The 20,238-nt window shown below is 44.5% G+C and overlaps 1 protein-coding gene across 1 annotated transcript; it reads left to right on the top strand.

The window, feature by feature from the left end:
* Positions 1–1,058: 1,058 nt before the first annotated feature.
* On the top strand, positions 1,059–20,084 carry BBS2 (Bardet-Biedl syndrome 2). The gene is made up of 17 exons (XM_090259952.1): positions 1,059–1,330; positions 4,189–4,416; positions 5,638–5,763; positions 6,027–6,089; positions 6,873–6,950; positions 9,669–9,773; positions 9,857–9,943; positions 12,782–12,917; positions 13,160–13,299; positions 14,146–14,290; positions 14,384–14,555; positions 15,045–15,174; positions 16,277–16,408; positions 16,892–17,029; positions 17,677–17,789; positions 18,794–18,942; positions 19,657–20,084. The coding sequence occupies exons 1-17, from the start codon at positions 1,214–1,216 to the stop codon at positions 19,761–19,763; spliced, it is 2,166 nt and encodes a 721-aa protein (XP_090116078.1). The 5' UTR covers positions 1,059–1,213; the 3' UTR covers positions 19,764–20,084.
* The last annotated feature ends 154 nt before the right edge of the window (positions 20,085–20,238 follow it).

The following is a 20,238-nucleotide window of genomic DNA, read 5'->3' as shown; positions in this document are numbered from 1 at the left end:
GCAAAAAGAGTAAAAATTACCTAGCACACCTTCCTTCTCAGAGGAGAGCCACCATATTCCCAGCTGTGACCTGTGCTAGTCACAGACAAACCAACAGGCTTGAAAAAAAAAAAGGATTGTTTTAGGTTAGGGTACCATTCTTTTGAGGAAGGGCAGCAGGGATCTTATTAGGCAAATTACCTCTCTCGTGTTGATCAGGAAATTGCAGATGATTGGTTTAAGGTCCCACTCCCGCCAGGAGCTGAAATTGCAATGAAGTCTTGGTTTGCTGTCCTGGGCGCAGAGGACTCCACGCGGGGCCTGCTGTTTCTTCAGCAGTGCTTACCACCAGATGACCTGCTACGTGTACTTCTTTAGTGCTTGCCTCAGCCGACCAGTGTCCGCCCCAGGAGAGCAGTAAACTAGTACAGTATGTTCACTACCGCATCTCTATTGCCTAGAACAGTGCCTGATTGGAAAAAAACCAAATAAACAAGAAAAGAAAAAAAGAAAAAGAAAAAGAAAAAGAAAAGAAAAAAAGAATAGTGCCTGACACGTAGTTGGCCTTCAAAAAATATTTGAATGGATATCAATAAGTTTCAGGAGTTTTCCATTTCGCATGTTTGCACTTAAAAACGGATAGGGACTCTTCCAAGGGGCGGTGGGCTACTTAAACTAAAGCGTGATTTGTTGTCTGGGAGAGGCGTGGGACACTCACTGCAGGTAACCACTGCGGTTTGCAACAGCACAACAGCTAAAAATAAGGGGCAGGGCAGGCTTTCAAGTCATTTCTTGAACTAATAGCTCTTTGGAGTGGGGTAGCAGTGGGCGTAATCTGCGGGGCGCAGCTTGGTTGTCATGCTAGAAGGAGCAGCCCCGGGGGTGCGCTGGTCCAAGGCAGGACCACTGTGGATACGTCAATGACGTGGAAAGCAAGGCGGGTAAGTTGCAGGAGCAGAACAAAGGACTCCATCACCGAAAGGAAACAAAGTCCAGGCGGTCTCGGGAGAGGCTCGACTGCGCAGCCGCAGAAGCAGCTGGGCGGGCCTGCGCAACCGCAGAAGCAGCCGGCGGCCCGGGGGTGGGGCACCTGGGGCCCGCGCTGTGACTCGCCGGGCCTAGGCTGCTGCAGCCGAGTTGGTCTGATCCCCGCGTCCCTGACCGCAACGGGTGAGACCCGCTCCGCTGCACCGGCCTCGGGCCACCAGCCGTCCTCCCCACAGCCGCCGCCAGCATGCTGCTGCCCGTGTTCACCCTGAAACTGCGCCACAAAATCAACCCCCGCATGGTGGCCATAGGGCGCTACGACGGGACGCACCCGTGCCTGGCGGCCGCCACCCAAGCGGGCAAGGTAACCGCTCCCACCCGCGCGGAGCCCGGGCTCTTGCAGTCCCAAGAGCTCAGCGGGCCGCTCCCATGCGGCCCCGCCCCTCAGCTCCGACCCCGCCCCTAGCCAGGGTTGCCCGGCAACCGGTTGGCCGTCTCCCTGTAGTTCTCAAGCCTGCGCGGAATAATGAATAACGGGGTCTCGCATAAATGGCTTTTCTGAGCAGTTGCTTTGCCTTCAGGCACTTAGGCTCGGACAGTGTTGGAGTCCCTGTGCAGATAGGGCGCTTAGGAAAGAGGTCCCCAGAAGGGGCAAGGGGCCGGTCCGGGTCCGCCGTGGTAACAGACTCGGACTCCAGCCCAGGACCTCTGTTACCCTGGCCTCGGTCCACTGTCTCCGACGGCCTCGAGCCAAACAACTTGATGATAAAATAAAAGGATACAAAGACCCCCCAAATGAGAAGATTCAGATTGCGCTTTTGATCTGTATTCTTGTACGTTCACACCTTTCCCTATAATTCATTCACTAAGTACCTATTCGGCGTTTACTGTGTGCCAGGTGCTGTGCAAGGTGAGAGACGTGATCATTCAACAGTCATCAGACTGGGGCTGAACACCTACTCTGGGTCAGATGTAGATTCAAAGATAAAGCTGGAGTCCCTGCTTTCTGAAAGCTTATCATACAGAAGGACAACAGACAAAGCCAATCAAGTCGCTGTATACTGATGGAGGCTCGCCCCAAATACATGGGACACAGTGACACCCACGTGCTGTAGCTCTAACAAAGTGTTATTATTATGTTCATTATCTCAGCATTCTTGTGACAATGCCAAGGGCAGCAGCATAGCACAGGTGTGTTGGACCCTGGCTCCAGTACCTACTAATTTCATGCCCTTGGGCAAGGCACTTAATAATAGTATCTATCACATAGGGTTATTATGACCACTAAATAAGTCAATACATATGAAGCGCTTGGCATATAGAAAACGATCACTAATTGTTAGCAGTTATTTTTTTTTTTATTACTCCCGTTTTTCTGACTAGCAGTTCAGAGAGGTCCAAAGTAATACATGAGGTCACTCAACTAGAAAGTCATGGAAATGAGATTAGAGTATGTTCTCTGACCACTGTAGATTTAATAACGAATAAAACATTTATATAATGATTTATCATTTTTAAGACACTTCCACCTGCGTTGTATGTTATCTCATGATATAATGATTCATTTTCATGAAGTAGTTTAATGGAGTAAAGCGCTTAGCACAGGCTCTGGCACATAATAATGTGATTTGTTATTGTAAAGAAGCACTGACAAATGCCAGAAAGAAATTTATATTGGTTCTGCTGTAGGTGCATAGCACTTAAATAAACAGACTGGAAGGGCCCGTTGATAGTAGCTCAGCCCATAATTTATTGAGGTCTTACTATGTGCTAGGCACTGTTCTTAGCTCTGTAGGTGCAAGGGTGAATGTGACAATCAAGTTTCACCCCCATAGAGCTTACATTTGAGAGAAAGAGCCAGACAACTAACTGGGCAAAATGTATCTACCTATCTAAAATCTTGCTCACTCAAATATAATGTCTCCATTGCGGGGAGAAAAGAGAAAGGGGATCGGGATGACGGAGATGGCTATTTTAGGCAGGGTGAGCAGACAGGTCTCTGATAAGGTAACTGGACCAGGGATTTGAAGGCAATAAGCCCTGAAGATATGTGGGGTAAGTACCTTTTGGGCAGAGAGATCAGCAAATGCAAAGGCTTTGAGGTAGAAATGTGCTTGCTGTGTTCCAGAAACATAGGGAGGCTGCTGAGGCTGAAATGGGGGAAGCAGTGAGGGAGCCCAGGGCCAGATCGTATATGGCCTATAGGCCACAGTGAAGACCTTGGCTTTGATTCCAATGGGAGCTGGGATTTGATTGTTTTAGATATGACTCTGGCTAGTACTGCAACAGAGATGCAGAGGGCCGACTCTCCGGGCAGAAGCAAGAAGATGAGGCAGAGGTTTCTATGGAAACCCTTCCATTAGAATGTGACCTAGAGCAGGTGGCAGGAGCACTTGATTCAAGGTTTGTTTCTGAAGATGGGGGAGAGAGAGAGAGAAAGAGAGAGAAAGAGAGAGAGAGAGAGTGAGAAAGTCATGTATCCTGTGTAATTGGATACCTTATGTTCAAAGTTCTGGTCAGATTTTTTATCTTGAGACTTTTTAAAAAATTGGTAATATTTTACAATCCAAATAATACTCAACTATTCTCCTTCAAAAACAGTCAAACAGTCCAGGTAAGGCTACAGGCGAGAGCCCTCCTTGATGCTTGGGGCCTGTGTTTCCAGAAACAGGACGTGCTCATTGTATTGGGACTCTGTCGTCAATGTGGAGCTATTGATTTATCTGGTTTCTGACCCTGAGCAAGGGGGTTTTTTAAAGGGGTTTCTTACAAGTTGAACATTCGTGTTTTCCTGTGGATGAAAGATACCTAAGGAAGTGTTTATTATTCTGTTTTCTATGATTGGTTGTGAAGCAGGTAGCAGCTTCCTCTAGGTTGATTAGACAAAGGCTGGTCGGGCAGAGTGCTTTGACAACCTGTGGGGTGTGTGGGGGTGTAGCATTGAGCTGCCCTGGAAAGCAACAGCTAGACCTTGTCCATGACCTTGTCCATTACCTTGTTCTTTCCAAGGCCAAGAACCCGGGATTCCCACAATTCATAGTGGCTGAAAATCAGCCATGTGCAGAACTGTGGTATGGGTTTATAAGTAAGTTTCATAGGCGAATCAAGTGACTTTGTGTTAGTATTGATATCTGTTAATAACCTCAGTCTTTAAAAAGAAAAAGGATGTTAATTTACATTTTTGGTACTTTAAGGGAATGTAATTAACTCTTTCTGTTTTAGGTTTTTATTCACAATCCTCACACACGGAGTCGGCATTTCAGTGCTCCCAGAGTCTTCCAGAGTCCCCTGGAGTCTGATGTTTCTCTTCTGAACATTAATCAGGCTGTCAGCTGCCTCACTGCAGGAGTATTGAACCCTGAACTTGGCTATGATACCCTTTTGGTGGGGACACAGACTAATCTTTTGGCTTACGATGTCTACAATAATTCAGATCTTTTCTACAGAGAGGCAAGTACACCTGTTATAACCCCCAAATTCCCATTACCCACTAATCTTCATTTTTGTTATGCTTGAAAGAGATCAGACATTTATTTTGGTTTATGGTGTGACTGTTACACTGTTATTCAACAACATGATGAGTTTTCCACTTGCATCTGCTTTATGTACGTGTCACTTAATTTATTTGGTCATGGTCGCTAACCGGTTTCATTTTGTTTTTCCCTCAAGAGCAGCGATGTAGAACATTTTTTCCTGTGCTTAGTGCCCATTAATATATCTTTTGTGAAGTGTTTAAGTCTTTTGCCTGTTTATTGGTAGTTTATATTTTATTGATTTGTAGGTGTTCTTTGGATATACTGGGTACAAGTTCTTTGTCAGATTTATATATGATAACTATTTTCTCCCAGTATGTGGCTTATGGCAATAGGTAGATGTCTTTTGATGAGCAAAAGTTTTGAATTTTGATGAAGTCAGCCGATCAACTTTTTGATTTAATGGTTAGTGCTTTTTCTGCCCTTCTAAGAAATCTTTGGTCACACAGATACACTTCCTATGTTTTTGTACAAGACTGGCATTGAGTTTAGGACTGTATTAGTCAGGGTTCTTCAGATAAAGAGAATTAATAGGAGGCGTATATATAGAGAGAGAAGTGGGGAGGGATATATTTTAAAGAATTGGTGCACACAGTTGGGGAGACTAGCACGTCCAAAATTTGCAGGATCAGTTAGCAGGCTGGAGACCCTGGGAAGAATTAATGTTGAAACTCAAGTCTGAAGGCAGGCTGGTGGCAGAATTCTTCCTTCCTTAGGGATCAGTTCTGTTAAGGTGTTTAACTGACTGGATGAAGGTCACCCACATTATACAGGGTAATCTGCTCTACTCAAAGGCTACTGGTTTAAGTGTTAGCTTCATGGAAAAAATATCTTCATAGAAAGACCTAGAATAATGTTTGACCAAATATGCCAGAGAGCCTTGGACTTTGTAGCAGTTTATTGTAGCAGATTAGTGTGTATCTCCAGGGGCCTGGGGGTACCCCTTTGCATCAGCACATGTACGCCACAGTGACTGTCCTCAGTGGACAGCCCTGGCCTGCCTCTCAGGAGACCATGTGGCTTCTCACAAACGACAACAGAGGAATTTGAGTATCCAAATAAAGATAAGCATGTACATTACCTCCAGTGTGCCTGTACATCCTTATTATCTGAGGTTTTATATCTTTCTTCTTCACAGGTGGCAGATGGGGCCAATGCAGTTGTGTTGGGGACGTTGGGAGACATTTCCTCTCCTCTAGCAATTGTTGGTGGAAATTGTGCTCTGCAAGGTTTTGATCATGAAGGAAATGATCTCTTCTGGACGGTAGGAAGGGCAAAACACTCGTTTTAGTACTCTTAAACATTTTACTTTAATGTTCTTTATTTATTTGTTTTTACCATTGACCGTAATGAATAAGAGAAAACAAAATGGCACCATATTTATAATTCTGCACATTAATAAAAAGGATATGTCAAATTTGAATAACACCTGTTAGTGGTTTGTATAATCTTCTCTTTCATGTAACTATTATAGTCAGATGAAGTGAAAAGAGAGGACATATTCATGATACTGGGTTTTATTTCCAGGTTACTGGAGACAATGTTCATTCCTTGGCCTTGTGTGACTTTGACAGTGATGGGAAGAAAGAGGTATGCGGGGGAGGAGATACTCCTCTTTGTATTCAGATGAATAAATTTTCCCATGACAGTGACATTAGTGTTGAGAGAAGTGTTAGCTTCTCACGGTTGCTCTTGGTGCTCTGTTGCCTAGATAATGTGCTAACTGGCCTCATTTGTCTTTCTTTTCTCTTTTGAACGATAAATCCCTTTGTCTGTTACGAAGATCAAGGCCATGATGTTTCAAAGATAAGGACAGGGAGGGAGGGCAGAATAGTTGATGGGACCGCAATCATAATTACAGTCTTAGAACTTGCTCCTGATGCTTTTGAACCATCTCAGTAAATCGTTTTCAATTTTGGCCACCATTTTCAGGGATTTAGAAGTGTTAATGATCGACTCTCAGCCTTTGAAATGATTCTCATAGTTACTCTAGAAATTAGCTTCTTGAGCAGCCAGTGATGTGCTGTGCTGGGTGGCGACTTAGCTCTCCCTTGTCCCCAACTACTGGGCCCTGGCATTTGAAATGGGGCTTCCATCTGCAGGCAGACAGGTGCTGACCCGGGGAGCATCTTCCCGTGTGTGCTGGAGACCATATCCCGGCGGGAGGCACAGCTCACGTGGCAGGAGAAAATCACTGTTTCTTCGCTGACTGAATTTGTTGACCTTCACAGTCCTGAGCATTGGATTGCTGGGAGGCTGAAAGTCTGGGGGAGCAGTAGCAACATACGAAACCTTATGCAATTTTTTGCTTTATATGTGGAAATTGTTCTGTTTTCCCTTGCTGAACTAAATGTGTATGATTTTTTTTTAAAGCTTCTTGTTGGATCCGAGGATTTTGATATCCGAGTTTTTAAAGAAGATGAGATTGTGATAGAAATGACAGAAACAGAGGTAAGAAGTGCCGCCTCAGAATCCTGCTAACCTTGGGCAAGACAGGCCGGCACAAACACAGCATCAAACGGGCGAGCAGGGCACCTGTGCGCAGCCCCGACACTGTTAGGGTAAGCGCCGCGGGGATGAAACGGCGCTGCACCTTCCAGGGAGGCGTTGAAAACGCTTGTATGAGAGCTATTTGGGGAAGACTGATTACACAGAGGAAAGTTACTGAGCAGAAAGGCATTTTTTAAAATGAGTTACACCATCATTATCCTTATCATCATGGCAGCTCTTTATTGTGTGCGGAATACATGCCAGGCACTCTTCTAAGTGCCTCACACGAGCTAACGCTTTTAACCCTACATCTGCCCTATGAGAAAGGAGGCACAGTTATTCCCGTTTCACAGGTGACACTGACGTCAAATTTCTTTGTTAGATTATACACACGAGGTCATGGCTATTAGGTGGCTTGGTCAGGATTGGAACCTTTGTGCCTTGTCTTCTTCTGCCTCCTCGTGTCTATTAAGTGGGATTGAATGAAGTGCATAAATGAGGTTTTTATACTTTCTCTCTAAATTCAAACTAAGTACTTCTCAGGCACCTTTCTGTAGGTAAACTTGAAAATTAGATGTTAGAGAACTTGGCTGGTTTCTTTGTGATTAGAGTGACTTCATGTTGCTGAACCTGATAGGTTTCCTAAAGAGTTTATGAAGTTCATTTTTTAAAAGCAGTGCCTAAGATCGCCCTTATTCTCTGTAGTCTTTACATTCTTAGGATACATGCTGCTGGTTTTCCAGGACTGAGTGAGAAGGAAGCAGAAAAAAGAATTAGAATATTCTGAATTAAGGCTGAAGAGGATAAAGGAGCAATGGCTTGTGGATGCTGTCAATGGACAGGAAATAAAAGACAGTGGAAGGGAGACTGGGAGGTCCGAATGGCGGGATTCTATACACCTAGTCGGGTGGGGCTCGTGAGTCGGGCCTCAGAACTGCCCCGGACCACTTGCCCTTGCTTCCCGCCACCTACACAAGCGAGGCTTCTGTTCCCCGAGCTGCAGAGGAGGCCAAAAGGCAAAACTGGCGGGTTCAGATACAACGTGCTGTCTGTGATTTTAACTAAGTGACGGTTATCCGTGAGCGAGAGCCCTGGATTTCACACAGCCCCGCTGCACTGTTTCTGTGCTTGTAGCCCCTGTGACCGTGAAGTCCTGGTCACGGACAGAGAGGAAAGGAAGGAGAGAGTGTGGGAAGCAGGGTTCTGAAGATATGTCTGTACAGGGGGTTCCGGCTTATGTGGCGAGAGGGTCCTTAGCTTTCCTTAGATTCTTGGGTTTGTTCACCCTCCTCCCCTCAAAAAGAAGAAAACCAGCGTGGGAATCACGGGCCTGCAGGGCTGTCGCTTGCATTGTCTTTGCCCTTTCATTCAAGCCTATAGTAAATTTCCCCCCATTTGGTGGGAATCATTCAGCTTCTGTTGGGTTTCTGTTTTTTGTCAATACTAGATGTGAGGAGGGAGCATCCTTTGAAATAACTTTTTCTTAAGTCCTGGAAGAGGCCAGGAGAACATGAAAGAGAGCTCGGGCTTCGAGGTGACTGCTGGTCCTCTGGTCCCCAAAAGAAAGAAACTACTGAGCGAAGGAAGGGCTAGGGGACCTAGGGGAATCTGGGCCCTAAATTTATGAAAACATGGACTTTAGAAAATTGTTCCCTTCAGGGCCCTTTTCCTGTCCTCTCAGTTGGAGTTTGCCCCTAGCTCAAATGTGTTTTTTCACATCAGTCAAATCCTAATTCGTTGGCAGTGCAGCAGGACTAAGTATTGCCAGAGGGACGCCTCGAGTGAAAGAATTCTGAAATCCTGCGCGGCACTTTGTGTTCCGAGCCGGGTGACGTGGGCGGTTTTGTAGGAAAGCTGTGGGCATAGAGGGGATTACATAACTATTCTCTGCTTTATACAATTTGTTTCTTAGTATCTCTTGTATTAGGGTCAGAATGTGAAAGTATGTCTGCAGGGTCACAGCGGCTATTAAGCTTTGGTTTTAACTTTAAAAGGTAATTTTGTTTCGTTTCTAAAAATCTGTCCTTTTGAAATGTTGAATCCCAAAACAATCCTCTAAATATTTCTGTGTAATATGTGTATTCTGTATATTGCCACATACATACATACACAGGTGCATGTGTTTGGCTTTTCACTCTTCAAAGGACTGTGTTTTGTTTTGTTTTCCTGAAAAATACCTTTCATTTCTAGCAAACAAATTATGTCATAGAAAGAAAAGTATACACATAAAACATGATCAGTTATGGATTTTGAGTCTTTTTAACATTTAGACCATGGGCTATGATAAGTTAGGGAAATTGGAATAATCATTAAAACTTTTTTGAGTTAGTGTGTATAATACCTACTGTACCTACTCTAGATCTCGTGTGCTCAGCTTACTTCCTCCTTTAGCCCTCAATTTTAGTATATTTCTTTTTGCAATGTGCTGAGACTTGCCACATAAGCTTGATCTAAAATGGCAAACTCTGTGAGTTTATTTTGCTCTGACTATCCAACCTCTGAGATCGATGAGCTCGGTCACAGACGAGGAACACCTTACCCACTAATGAACTGGAAGTGCTTTGAAATCTAATTTTCACACACATAGCTTTATAAAGACATACTTCATATGAAATTGAGCCTTAATGAGAAGTTGCTGTATTTTTATGTGTTATTATTATTGTCGTCGTTATTTTGCAGGTAATCACCTCTCTTTGCCCCATGTACGGCAGTCGGTTTGGTTATGCCCTGTCCAACGGCACAGTTGGAGTTTACGACAGAACAGCCCGATGCTGGAGAATTAAAGTCAGTATGATTCAGCCTCCGATGGGCAGGGGTTGCACACAGATCGAGAGAGTTCCATACTAATGATTGGAATTCCTTTTCAGTCCAAAAATCAGGCCATGAGCATCCATGCTTTCGACCTTAATTCTGATGGAGTGTGCGAACTGATAACTGGTTGGTCCAATGGGAAGGTAAGCTGGAATTACAGAGTTCAGGTATAATTCAAAGTCATAGTTGTCTGAGACATGTTGGCTCTGTGATTCAGAACAGCAACCTGAGGACACAAACTTGCCTTCCTGGGCTGTGCTTCCAATTTAACTTCATTAATCCTTCCACAATTTTTCTTCCTGCTATCGTTATCAACACTGCAGAGTATGTGAGTGTCCTTTTTGCCTATGACCCTGTTTGGGTGATAATCTCAAGAAGATTCTTTCTAAATCTCTTCCTTGAAGGACTGAGAATCCATACAGGCAGGCTGGCCCTAGGCCTAGACCAGAACAACAAGGACTTTTAGTAAGCGAATAGAGAACTGTTTGTATAGCCTTTTTCTGATAAGTCTTAAAATTGACTGAAGACCTAGAATTAATGGGAATAATACCAGCTATAACTTCAAAATAAACTTTTTACTTTCTTTTCTTTATTTGACTTCAAATCAGAATTTTCTACAGTCTTTTGGCAAGTCAGGACTGTTGTGTTAGAAACGGCCTGCGTAGCTGCCAGGTCCCCATGGATACCACTTGCCCTAACTTCCTTGTCTGTCGGATTGCCTGGAGATCAGCTCATCCTGTCTTCTCTTTGATTTTGCTTTGCTTTTGGCCAGTACCTTGTAACCTTCTTTTGCTGTTATGCTGGTTCTTGCTTCTACACTTGGTTTCGTTTTGGTATGGGTATTAAAAATGGTAAGGGAAGACTGTGTAGTTGCATATTAAGACACTTGAAAATCCATAAAAAGGACTGTATTCTGGGGCAATATACATTTTTTTTAAAAGATTTTATTTATTTTATTTTCAGAGAGAGGGGAAGAGAGGGAGAAAGAGAGAGACATCAATATGGTTGCCTCTCACATGCCCCCAACTAAGGACCTGGCCAGCAACCCAGGCATGTGCCCTGGCCGGGAATCAAAATGGTGACCCTTCAGTTCACAGGCCAGCGCTCAATCCACTGAGCCACACCAGCCAGGGCGGAATATAAATTATTATGATTGATTCAGGAATTAGGAATTTCTAGATTGAGAAGTTATCAAACGTTATCTCCAAATAGGAGTCTGGGCCTAGATGTTTTTATAGTTAAACGCTTCAAAAATTCCAAAGAATTTCTATTATATAATCTGTTCCAGAGCTTAAAAAAAGATAATACAGTTGCATAGTTCATTACATAAGTAGAAAAACTGATATCTACACTTAGCAGAAATAGCATGGGAAAGGAAAATGTACAGATACAACATGTGAACATGGGTGCAAAAAGAATAAATAAAATAAGTCTAACTAGCCAGTTAACTTTGTTGTTAGTCGGTCACTTTTTAAAAAAATGTCTGTGCAAATTAAATTTTTTTTAAATTGATTTTTTAGAGAGAGAAATATCCATTTGTTGTTCCACTCATTTATGCATTCATTTGTTGATTCTTGTATGTGCCCTGACCAAGGATCAAAACTGCAGCCTTGGTGTAGCAGGACTGTGCTCTAACCCACTGAGCTACCCGGCCAGGGCTAGATTATCTGGTGAGTTAGAGGGCCATCCTCTCCTCTAGGGCAAAGCCACCATGTGGAATAAAGCAAAAGAGTAGAAGATCCACATAAATATTAACTTGGAGTTCTGTTTCTTAGCAGATGACCCTCTTGTTTGCTAAATATTGTGGAAATGCAGGGCTGAAGGCTTTTGAGTAGCTAGAAAGAAACAAGTTCAGTTCAGTCCGAGTTAGCGGGTTATGCCGATGTGTTAAGAACTTTGGTAAAATACAGGCTGCTCATGACTTCACAGGCTTTAGCATCTGTAAGTTTCAGGTTTACCCGATGTTGTTATTAATAGCATGAATACATGCATGTGATACTCTCCAGACGAGGGGTAGGGACCAGCAGAAGGCTATGACCTAAATTCCTTTATTTACTCATTGCCAAATTTTGCCCGGAAGGATGTTTATGGAAAGACAGAAGCAGCGTGGCGTCGGTCACTGAGAGGTTGCTCTCCCAGATTTCCTGTAGCTGGCCTTTCATTGATGATTGATGTGTTATTGCTTAGAACAAAATAATCATTTAAGTGGTCAGTCTTCATTCTGGTTTTGGAGATGCATTTATTTCTGACGAGTCAGTATGTATTTGCCTCTTTTAGGATGAGGAAACTCACAGAAGATAGGATGACTCGCTAGGTATCTCAGTAGTTTTTATGGGGAAGAAGGACTCTTAAACAGGGCATTTTAAAAGGTTGACTCTGTGGTGGAAGGTTGGGCTAGTATGGCATTTTCAGACTTTAGATGTAACTATATTTTATACATTTCTATATAATAAAGATACATTTTTTATAGTTAACATTTCTCGTGTACCTCTTCGTGCCAGGCCCTGTCCTAAGAGCCGTGTGTGTTAACTCTTTTAGGCCTCATTCCAACCCTGTGAGGTGTAGGTGCAGATACTGTCCTCAGGCTCTTGTCATTGATCCCAGAGCACAGGCCAAGCACAGGATGGTTAAGAAACTTGCCCGAGACCCCACAGATAGTAAGGGCAAAGCTGGAACCGGAACCCAGGCTGGTTGGACTTTTGCACTAGGTACTATATGTACTGCCCCTCAGCTCACCCGTTTATCCCAGGGAAATACTATGTGAAGGCCAACTGTAAAATAACTTATTTAGAAAGAAGAAAACACAGCTGGTCAAGGCCTCTTATGGTTCCCTCTGCCCCAGGGTCCTAGGTGCCTCCTGAGAAGCCACGGGGCTCTTATGGAGCACTCCTGGAAACCGCTAAACTGACTGACCTTTCAGATCTGGGGGCTTTTAAAAGCAGTAGCAGAAGCGAGTTTCCAAGGGCTCGTTTCCTTTTCAGGTCGATGCCCGGAGTGACCGAACTGGGGAGGTCATCTTTAAAGACAACTTCTCTTCTGCAGTTGCCGGCGTGGTGGAGGGAGACTACTGCATGCGTGGCCACGCTCAGTTAATCTGCTGCTCGGTGGACGGGGAAAGTAAATTGGGACGGGAGAATCCTTGAGAAGTCATATTTTCAATTTGATTGGCCAGAATGCCCGGAAATTCCACTCTCAAATGCTTGTATTGATGTCCTTGTGCTCCAATACGTTCACCTGAGTTGGGGCAACGAGAACTTAGGTGTTTGGGTTATAAGACCGGGTAACTGATGACTTATCAGTAGACCTGGCTCTACTCGGGATATCCCTGAGTGTGGTGAGTGATTGTTCCTTCTGTTCAGTCCGGGGCTACCTGCCAGGCTCGGCTGAGATGAGAGGGAACCTCATGGACACCAGCGTGGAGCAGGACCTCATCCGAGAGCTGAGTCAGAAGAAACAGAATCTGCTGCTAGAACTCCGTAACTATGAGGACGCTGCCAAGGTGAGGCCCATACGGAGGGAGATGGGACCTGAAACGCTGAGGACGGGCACGTGTGAAAGGAGGGGCATGTCACAGTCAGCCACCGCGCAGGCTCCCTCCCACTCCCTGGCAGATGTGGGGGCTGAGTCAGCCTTTTTTGCCTGGATCAGAATGCATAGGGCATTTTTTCATCTAAAATTCCACTTCCAGGCAGCTGAGCGGCAGCAATCTTTGCACAAGCGGTCTGTTCACTGCAGCGCCATGTGCAGCGGTGCCCAGTTGGCGGCAGCTTAGTTGGTGACCAGTGACGGGGGTGTATGCTGGGGAATGGGCAGCAGCTCAGAGGAATGAAGTATGGGGGTGCGCGTGTGGTGTGACGTGAAAAGGAGCAGCAATACGTATGGAGTGCCTTTCATCTTTTCAAAGACAAGTAACATAAAAAGTGACAATACAGGGACGTGTGTGTGTGTGTGTGTGTGTGTGTGTGTGTGTGTGTGTCTATATACGTACGTACCGAACTGGCTGGAGGATGAGCCGGCGAGTAGGATTTCAATTTGTCCTGCCCTGCGTGACTGTATTTTAATTTGCTCTGCTAAATGAGTTTTATTTTGTATTTTAAAAGGACAATAGCCACGAAGTGAAAGGCATGATGGGGTACCGTGAACTTGAAACACAGAAAAGGATGAGGGTGTTTTCACTTGGGAAAACGCTGGGTAGAGCAAGGGGGCGCTGATGAGGAGAACCCTCTGAATTCTAAAAACTCAGATTACTATAATAAGATGATGCAGAATAGCCGTACTATTTAAAAGTGACGTCCGTTCACTGCATGGTGGCTGGCTGAGTCGGAAGCGGGGGGATGTTTGGCAGGCTGAGGAGAGCAGCCCCCTGAACGAGGCCGACGGGCAGCGGGGCGTCATCCCAGCCAACACGAAGCTGCACACCGCCCTCTCGGTCAGCCTGGGCACCGAGTCGCAGGCCGCTCACGTGGAGTTGTGCGTTTCTACTTCGAACGGTAAGAAATGGTTCACAGCTGGCGTCTGCACGCGCCTGGGCTGCCTTGGAGTGTGGCTCTTGAACCGCCTGCCATTTTCCCTCTTCCCTGCAGACACCATCATCCGAGCCGTACTGATTTTTGCAGAGGGAATTTTTCTAGGGGAAAGCCACGTGGTACACCCCAGCCCTCACAGCCTTTCCAGCTCTGTCTGCATCCCAATTACACCTCCCAAAGACGTCCCTGTGGATCTGCACCTGAAAACCTTCGTGGGTTTCAGAAGCAGGTGACCCTCTGCAAGCCGCAGTTTATTTCCAGACAGCACTGAGATGTGTAGATTTTTCCATTGTGCCAGGGAGTCTGTGGGGCCACAGAAGCAATCGAATGGTCTGTCCACCCAGGAAGGGTTGCCCAGAACCTTCTTTCCCTAATTTGAAATCTTAAAAAAGGATATTTAAGTTTAAGATGGTTATTTCTGGTTTTAGTCTCACAATTTTATAATCACAAAAGTTATAAAAAAAACATGTTTCATTGGTGATTTGTCAGCTTCTAGTGTTGACCACTAAGACTGGAAGGGTCAGGATGTATCTTTATATTACAGCTATATATAACCTCAGCTAGTGGGAAAAAATCCACTAGATTGTAGAAGACAAATCCCAAACCCCATTATTGTGGTGCTTTAACCCTATAGTTTGGGGTTTTTTTTTTCCGTCTGTGAAACCCTTAAATATCACCTTGATCACTCAGTTCTCTGTGTTCCGTTGGTCGGCCACAGCACCCAGTTCCACGTATTTGAACTGACGAGACAGCTCCCGCGATTCTCCATGTATGCGTTGGCCAGCCCCGGCCCCACCAGCCAGCCGCTTGGTTATGTCAACTTCAGCATCGCAGAACGGGCCCGGAGAGTGAGCACCCAGCTTTTTTCTGTCACTACTTTTGCATTTTAGAATCCCTCAGATGTTATTTCTGAGGAGGGAGGAATCCCGTGAATGAGTTATTTGGTAGTGGTAAATATGATGCGAATTATGTAGCTTGGAGTTGGTTTATGACCTGTAACAAAATATTGCTAAAATACCTCTTCTCACTTTGAAAAAAATATACATCTGAGCAATCCTTAGTCACAGGTGAATTCTCACCAGTTCTTCATTCCTCCGCGGCTGTGGTCTTAGTGTGGTTGTCCTGACTTAGTGTTTCAAGAGGGAGCCCCGTCAAAATGGAAAGAGAGCTGGGAACATTTTGGGGTTCAAGTGCTACCTTAACTAATTAAATTCTTAGTGATTTTGGGGAAATGCCCCTCTCCAGTTTGAGCCTCAGTTTCCTTATCTGTAAGTGAGCATATCTTGCCTCACAGGGGCCCTGAAGATCACATAATTGGTGGGACAGCACCTTGTAAACTTGAAAGTCCTGATACCAATGGACTTGAGCCATGGTTGACCTCAGAATTCTTAGCGAGGCTTTTCCGTCATGTGGATTCTTGGTCCCCTGCTGGGCCAGTGGAACCAGAAACTCTGTAGGTGGGCCCTTCCGAAATCTTTGTGGTTCTTATGTGGGACCTGTGTTACAAACCACTGTAAGGTCCTATTATTATTATTTTTAATATTAAAATTTATTGCGTGGATGTGTCATGGTGTCTGTGCTATGTACGCATGAATATTTCATTTAAAAAATTTTTTTTAAAGAATGGACAGGAATCATTTTAAGCAGATTACATTGCCTAAGACATAACCACAGAATCAGCATCACACCTGTACTGTTTCTCCATTGCATAGAAGATGATGTCTAAGTTGAACATGCTATTAAATTATGCATGCTGTGGGGCCAGATGTAATTCTGAATGCTACTTAAGAACATGCAGGAGATGGGGAGAGGGAGTGAGATCAGTGTTTTCTTGGGGGTGGGGTGGGGAGGTATAACTGTTTACCAAGCAATGAGATGAGGAGGAAGAATAACCCTTAACAACGACTCAATGTAGGAGTGGAAGTTCATTTCATCCCGTTCATGTTTCAGGTTGTCACATGGCTCAATCAGAACTTCCTGCTCCCAGAAGGCATTAGCATTCAGAATGCCCCGTTTCAAGTGTGCTTCATATCCTTACGGGACGGGAGCCAGCTGGACATAAAAGTAAAGCTTAGCGGAGAGGTAACGTTTACCATCGTGGACATAGAGTTCTCGCGTCGCGTTGACCGTTCGGTGTGCGTGGAGGTGGGTGCCATCAGTCTCAAGGTCAAAAAAGCACGTGTTTCAGCTTGCTCTGTTAGTGGCCGTCATCTTGGACACTGGGCTGTCTCCTAGAACAGCGTTTTCCTGCCTCCCTCCCTCCTTCCCCTCAGCCCTTCCTTGTCTGATCTGGGGAGGGTCAGGAATACAGAGGTGACCAGAAAGATTTTCACTGCGTGAATGACTTTGTGGTTTAGTCCCTAAGGCTAAAGGACTGATCTTTTAGCCTGCTCCTAGCAGTAACGAATGTGGTTTGTAATTTCCTCGAGGGCTAAGTCCTTTTTTGTCATTGCATGTATGCTCAATAAATGTGTGGAATATGGTTCAATACAGGTACTGTTTTATTTAGCTCGGTTTGTCTTTCATATCTGAGGATGCTAAACTGGCGTCTTTCCCTCTGGATAGATCACTGTGAATACTGATGATATTGATTTGGCTGGTAATATCATCCAGTCCATGGCGTCATTTTTTGCTATTGAAGACCTTCAGGTAGAAGCGGATTTCCCTGCCTACTTTGAGGAATTACGAAACGTGCTGGTTAAGGTATGGGCGCCCGGCGGATTCTCTTATGAGAACGTGGTGGTTTAGTAATGTTGGAAATGCTTCTCTTAGGGGTGATGGTACTCCCGCTGTATGTAGGTTGTATGATGCTCAGGTTTGAAAGAACTTGGCAAATTCTTAAAATGAAAATTGAACAGTATTGGGAAGTTCACTAGTTAAAGCATTTCTTTTACAATAGTGAGTAGTTAGCTCTTGACCACCCTGCTTTCTTCATCTGATTTGGGAGAGGATTTTAAAACTATAGATCAGTTTCCTTTGCTAACCCTTCACCTTATCTGATGTGTCTACTTTGTGCTTTGGTTTAGTGCTTTCTGACAACGCAAATTCAAAATGAAAAGGAAAAATAATGATTGTGATTGGCCCCAAATAGTAACCGAGCTCCCACCCCAAATCTCTAAAATGTGAATCCGTGTGTGGCCGAGGCTCCCATGAGAAGACGTAGAAAGGATTCAAATGGAGTGTCATCCGAGTGCCCTGGGGAGCAGATGGCACAGTGGGTAGCTGAGATGGTCTGAGTCACCAGGGGAAAGGAGAGGGCCTTGGTGTGTGGTAGACAGCGTCTCCTCAGTCTGTCTGGTGTTCAGGGAGTCTGGAGGTGCTTTTAGTTCCTGAGTGTCCTTGGTCTCCAGGTGGATGAATATCATTCAACACATCAGAAGCTCAGTGCGGATATGGCTGATAATTCTAACCTGATCCGAAGTTTGCTGGTCCGAGCCGAGGATGCTCGTCTGATGAGGGACATGTGAGTATTCACCGTGGCCAGGACAGCCGCACGGTGACACATGTCAGCCATATAGAATAGTGGCCCTGTGACGCTACCAGTACAAGGACTTTGGGAAATAACTTGGCGTTATCAGTAGAGTTGAAAATGTGCGTGCCCTATGACCCAGCACTTGTCGTGGTTTGTAACCTAGGAAAACGTGTGCACTTAGAAACCAGGGTATTTGTATATGAATGTTCATAAAAACAGTGTTCATAAGAATCCCAAAGTGGAAACGATCCAAACCAGGCTCAACGGGGTAATGGATATATTGTATGTCCGTACCGTGGGACACTACTCGCAGGGAGAATGCATGTCTCTCAGTGACACGTCCCACCGTGGACAGATCTAACAGACACTATGGAGACTGAAAGAAGTAAGACTCGAAAGAATATGTACAAAAATGCTTCCATTTATATATAGTTTGGAAACAGATGAAACTAAACTATATCACTTGGGAAGCCTACACAGACGATAAAAAAATAAAGAAACGCAGGGAAGAGAGAACCAAATGAGACAGTATTTTGTCCTAGGGGAGGGGGGGACTGTATTCAGAAGGTGCACAGTGGGACGCCTCTGGGATGCTGCAATGTCCTTTTTCTTGGCCAGTAAACATTTGTTTCATTAATTTTTTTGAATGTGTGTTATATTTTACAATAAAAAGGTCAAAATAGACATGGGCAGGTCTAATGAATCTTTCTCACTTTTCCCTACCCCCCCACCAGAGTGGGCACTTGATAGTTCTTGGCTCCTAAATTCAAACTAACTATGGACCAGCACTGAAGGACGACCACTTGTCTTCCATTTATTTGGAAAAACTAGATGATTACTTAGATAGAAAATTTTCAGTGTTTTTAAGGCAAGCTTTAATAGTTACCCTGTTAATGACAATCCAGCTTTTCTTTATGTGCCTAAGAAGTTTGCACAGTTTCGTTTAAGTCTGCCACTGAGGTACAATGATGCCAAATTTCTCTTGATTTACACAGGAAAACAATGAAGAATCGCTATATGGAGCTCTATGATCTTAATAAAGACTTGCTAAATGGATATAAAATTCGCTGTAACAACCACACCGAGCTGCTGGGAAACCTCAAAGCCGTCAATCAGGCAATTCAGAGAGCAGGGCGCCTGCGTGGTGCGTCTCTTTCTGTAGCGCCGTTACTGGTAACCTGGGGGTGAGAGCCGTTGAAGATGGTGGCCGCTCTGAGGGTCCATAGTGGAGCCTGTATCTGTTATAAAGCTGCTCTTAACACTCCCGCTGGCACCGGTCACTTGAGTTGCAGTCAGCCGGTTGTTCGGCTTTAATGGGGGTCCAGATTTCAAAGGAAAAGAAAGCTTTTGGCTCCTTTTCTTAGACCTTGCTGCGTCCTCTAAAGAAAAATCCAGTGCCATATACCCAAAAGGAATGCCTTAAATACCCCTATTAAAGAAGGCGGGGAGGAGACTGAAAATTAATGCGTTAAGTGTCCAACTTAAAATTTAGAAAAAGAGCAATAAAGTAAACCAAAGGAAGGAAAAAGTATAGCCAGAGATTTATACCTAAAATCTGCTCTTTTGGGTCAGTGCTTTTGGCCTCGTTTTAGAAATACTCTTCGGTAGGTGGATGAGCTTGGATCCTTTTCTATAAAACAGACTTTTGGTTTCTAGGTTTGAAATGGTCTCTTGGTCTGGTCTGTGATGAAGCTCACAAAGGTATCTTTTTTAGGGAGGGGTAAGATAAATGAGTCGCACGTGCACTACATGTGACTCTTCTGCCCTGGCTTGACGCCGTTTTAAAGCTGGCCTCTGATTTATCATTTCGCTTCTAATAACCTTTCAGATTGTTCTGATTTGATGTTTCTTCTCACAGTCGGCAAACCCAAGAACCAGGTGATCACCGCCTGTCGAGATGCGATTCGAAGCAACAATATCAACACACTGTTCAGAATCATGCGGGTGGGAACAGCTTCTTCATAGAAGAGGAATGCACAGGCAGTGATGTTCCCAGCAAGCGTTTTTCCCTAAAAACCTGGGCTGGTTTGCTTTGGATCACCTCCTGGTGAGCCCAGGGTGCTGAGGAGGAAACCAGCCTCGGGGAGCTGTGCACGTGAGACAAAGCACCCCATCTCAAAAGTGTATTTACTTACCGTTTTTAAGATCAATAGTATCGTTGCCAAATACACTCGCTTTGTATGGAGGAAGGTGAACCCTTTTGAAACATTAGGGCTTCAAAGTCTCGTATTTCATATGTATGTAAAGTTGGTGTATAGATACATCTTTTCCCTTGTAATTGTGATTTTAAAATAGATGATCTACCTTTATATTAAAATTTAAGTGATGCACTTAGTGTTGACTGATTTTAAAACTACCACCATATCAGAATTGCATAAACCATTTGTATTATGTGGAGAAGAAAATATGGACGTTAAATTTGTGTGCCGCCTTTTTAATC

The sequence above is a fragment of the Furipterus horrens genome, unplaced genomic scaffold, assembly GCF_987537825.1.
Source record: "Furipterus horrens unplaced genomic scaffold, mFurHor1.1.pri manual_scaffold_13, whole genome shotgun sequence".
Lineage (NCBI taxonomy): Eukaryota > Metazoa > Chordata > Mammalia > Chiroptera > Furipteridae > Furipterus > Furipterus horrens.
This window is presented reverse-complemented; position numbering and strand designations above follow the sequence as displayed.

What these genes read in the sequence shown, in the direction of transcription:
- BBS2 (XM_090259952.1), top strand. Translation starts at nt 1,214, where the DNA reads ATGCTGCTGCCCGTGTTCACCCTGAAACTGCGCCACAAAATCAACCCC. An exon ending in ACAGTGATGGGAAGAAAGAG is followed by an intron (nt 6,090 to 6,872) that starts GTATGCGGGGGA and finishes TTTTTTTTAAAG; the next exon opens with CTTCTTGTTGGATCCGAGGA. An exon ending in TTCGTGGGTTTCAGAAGCAG is followed by an intron (nt 14,556 to 15,044) that starts GTGACCCTCTGC and finishes GGTCGGCCACAG; the next exon opens with CACCCAGTTCCACGTATTTG.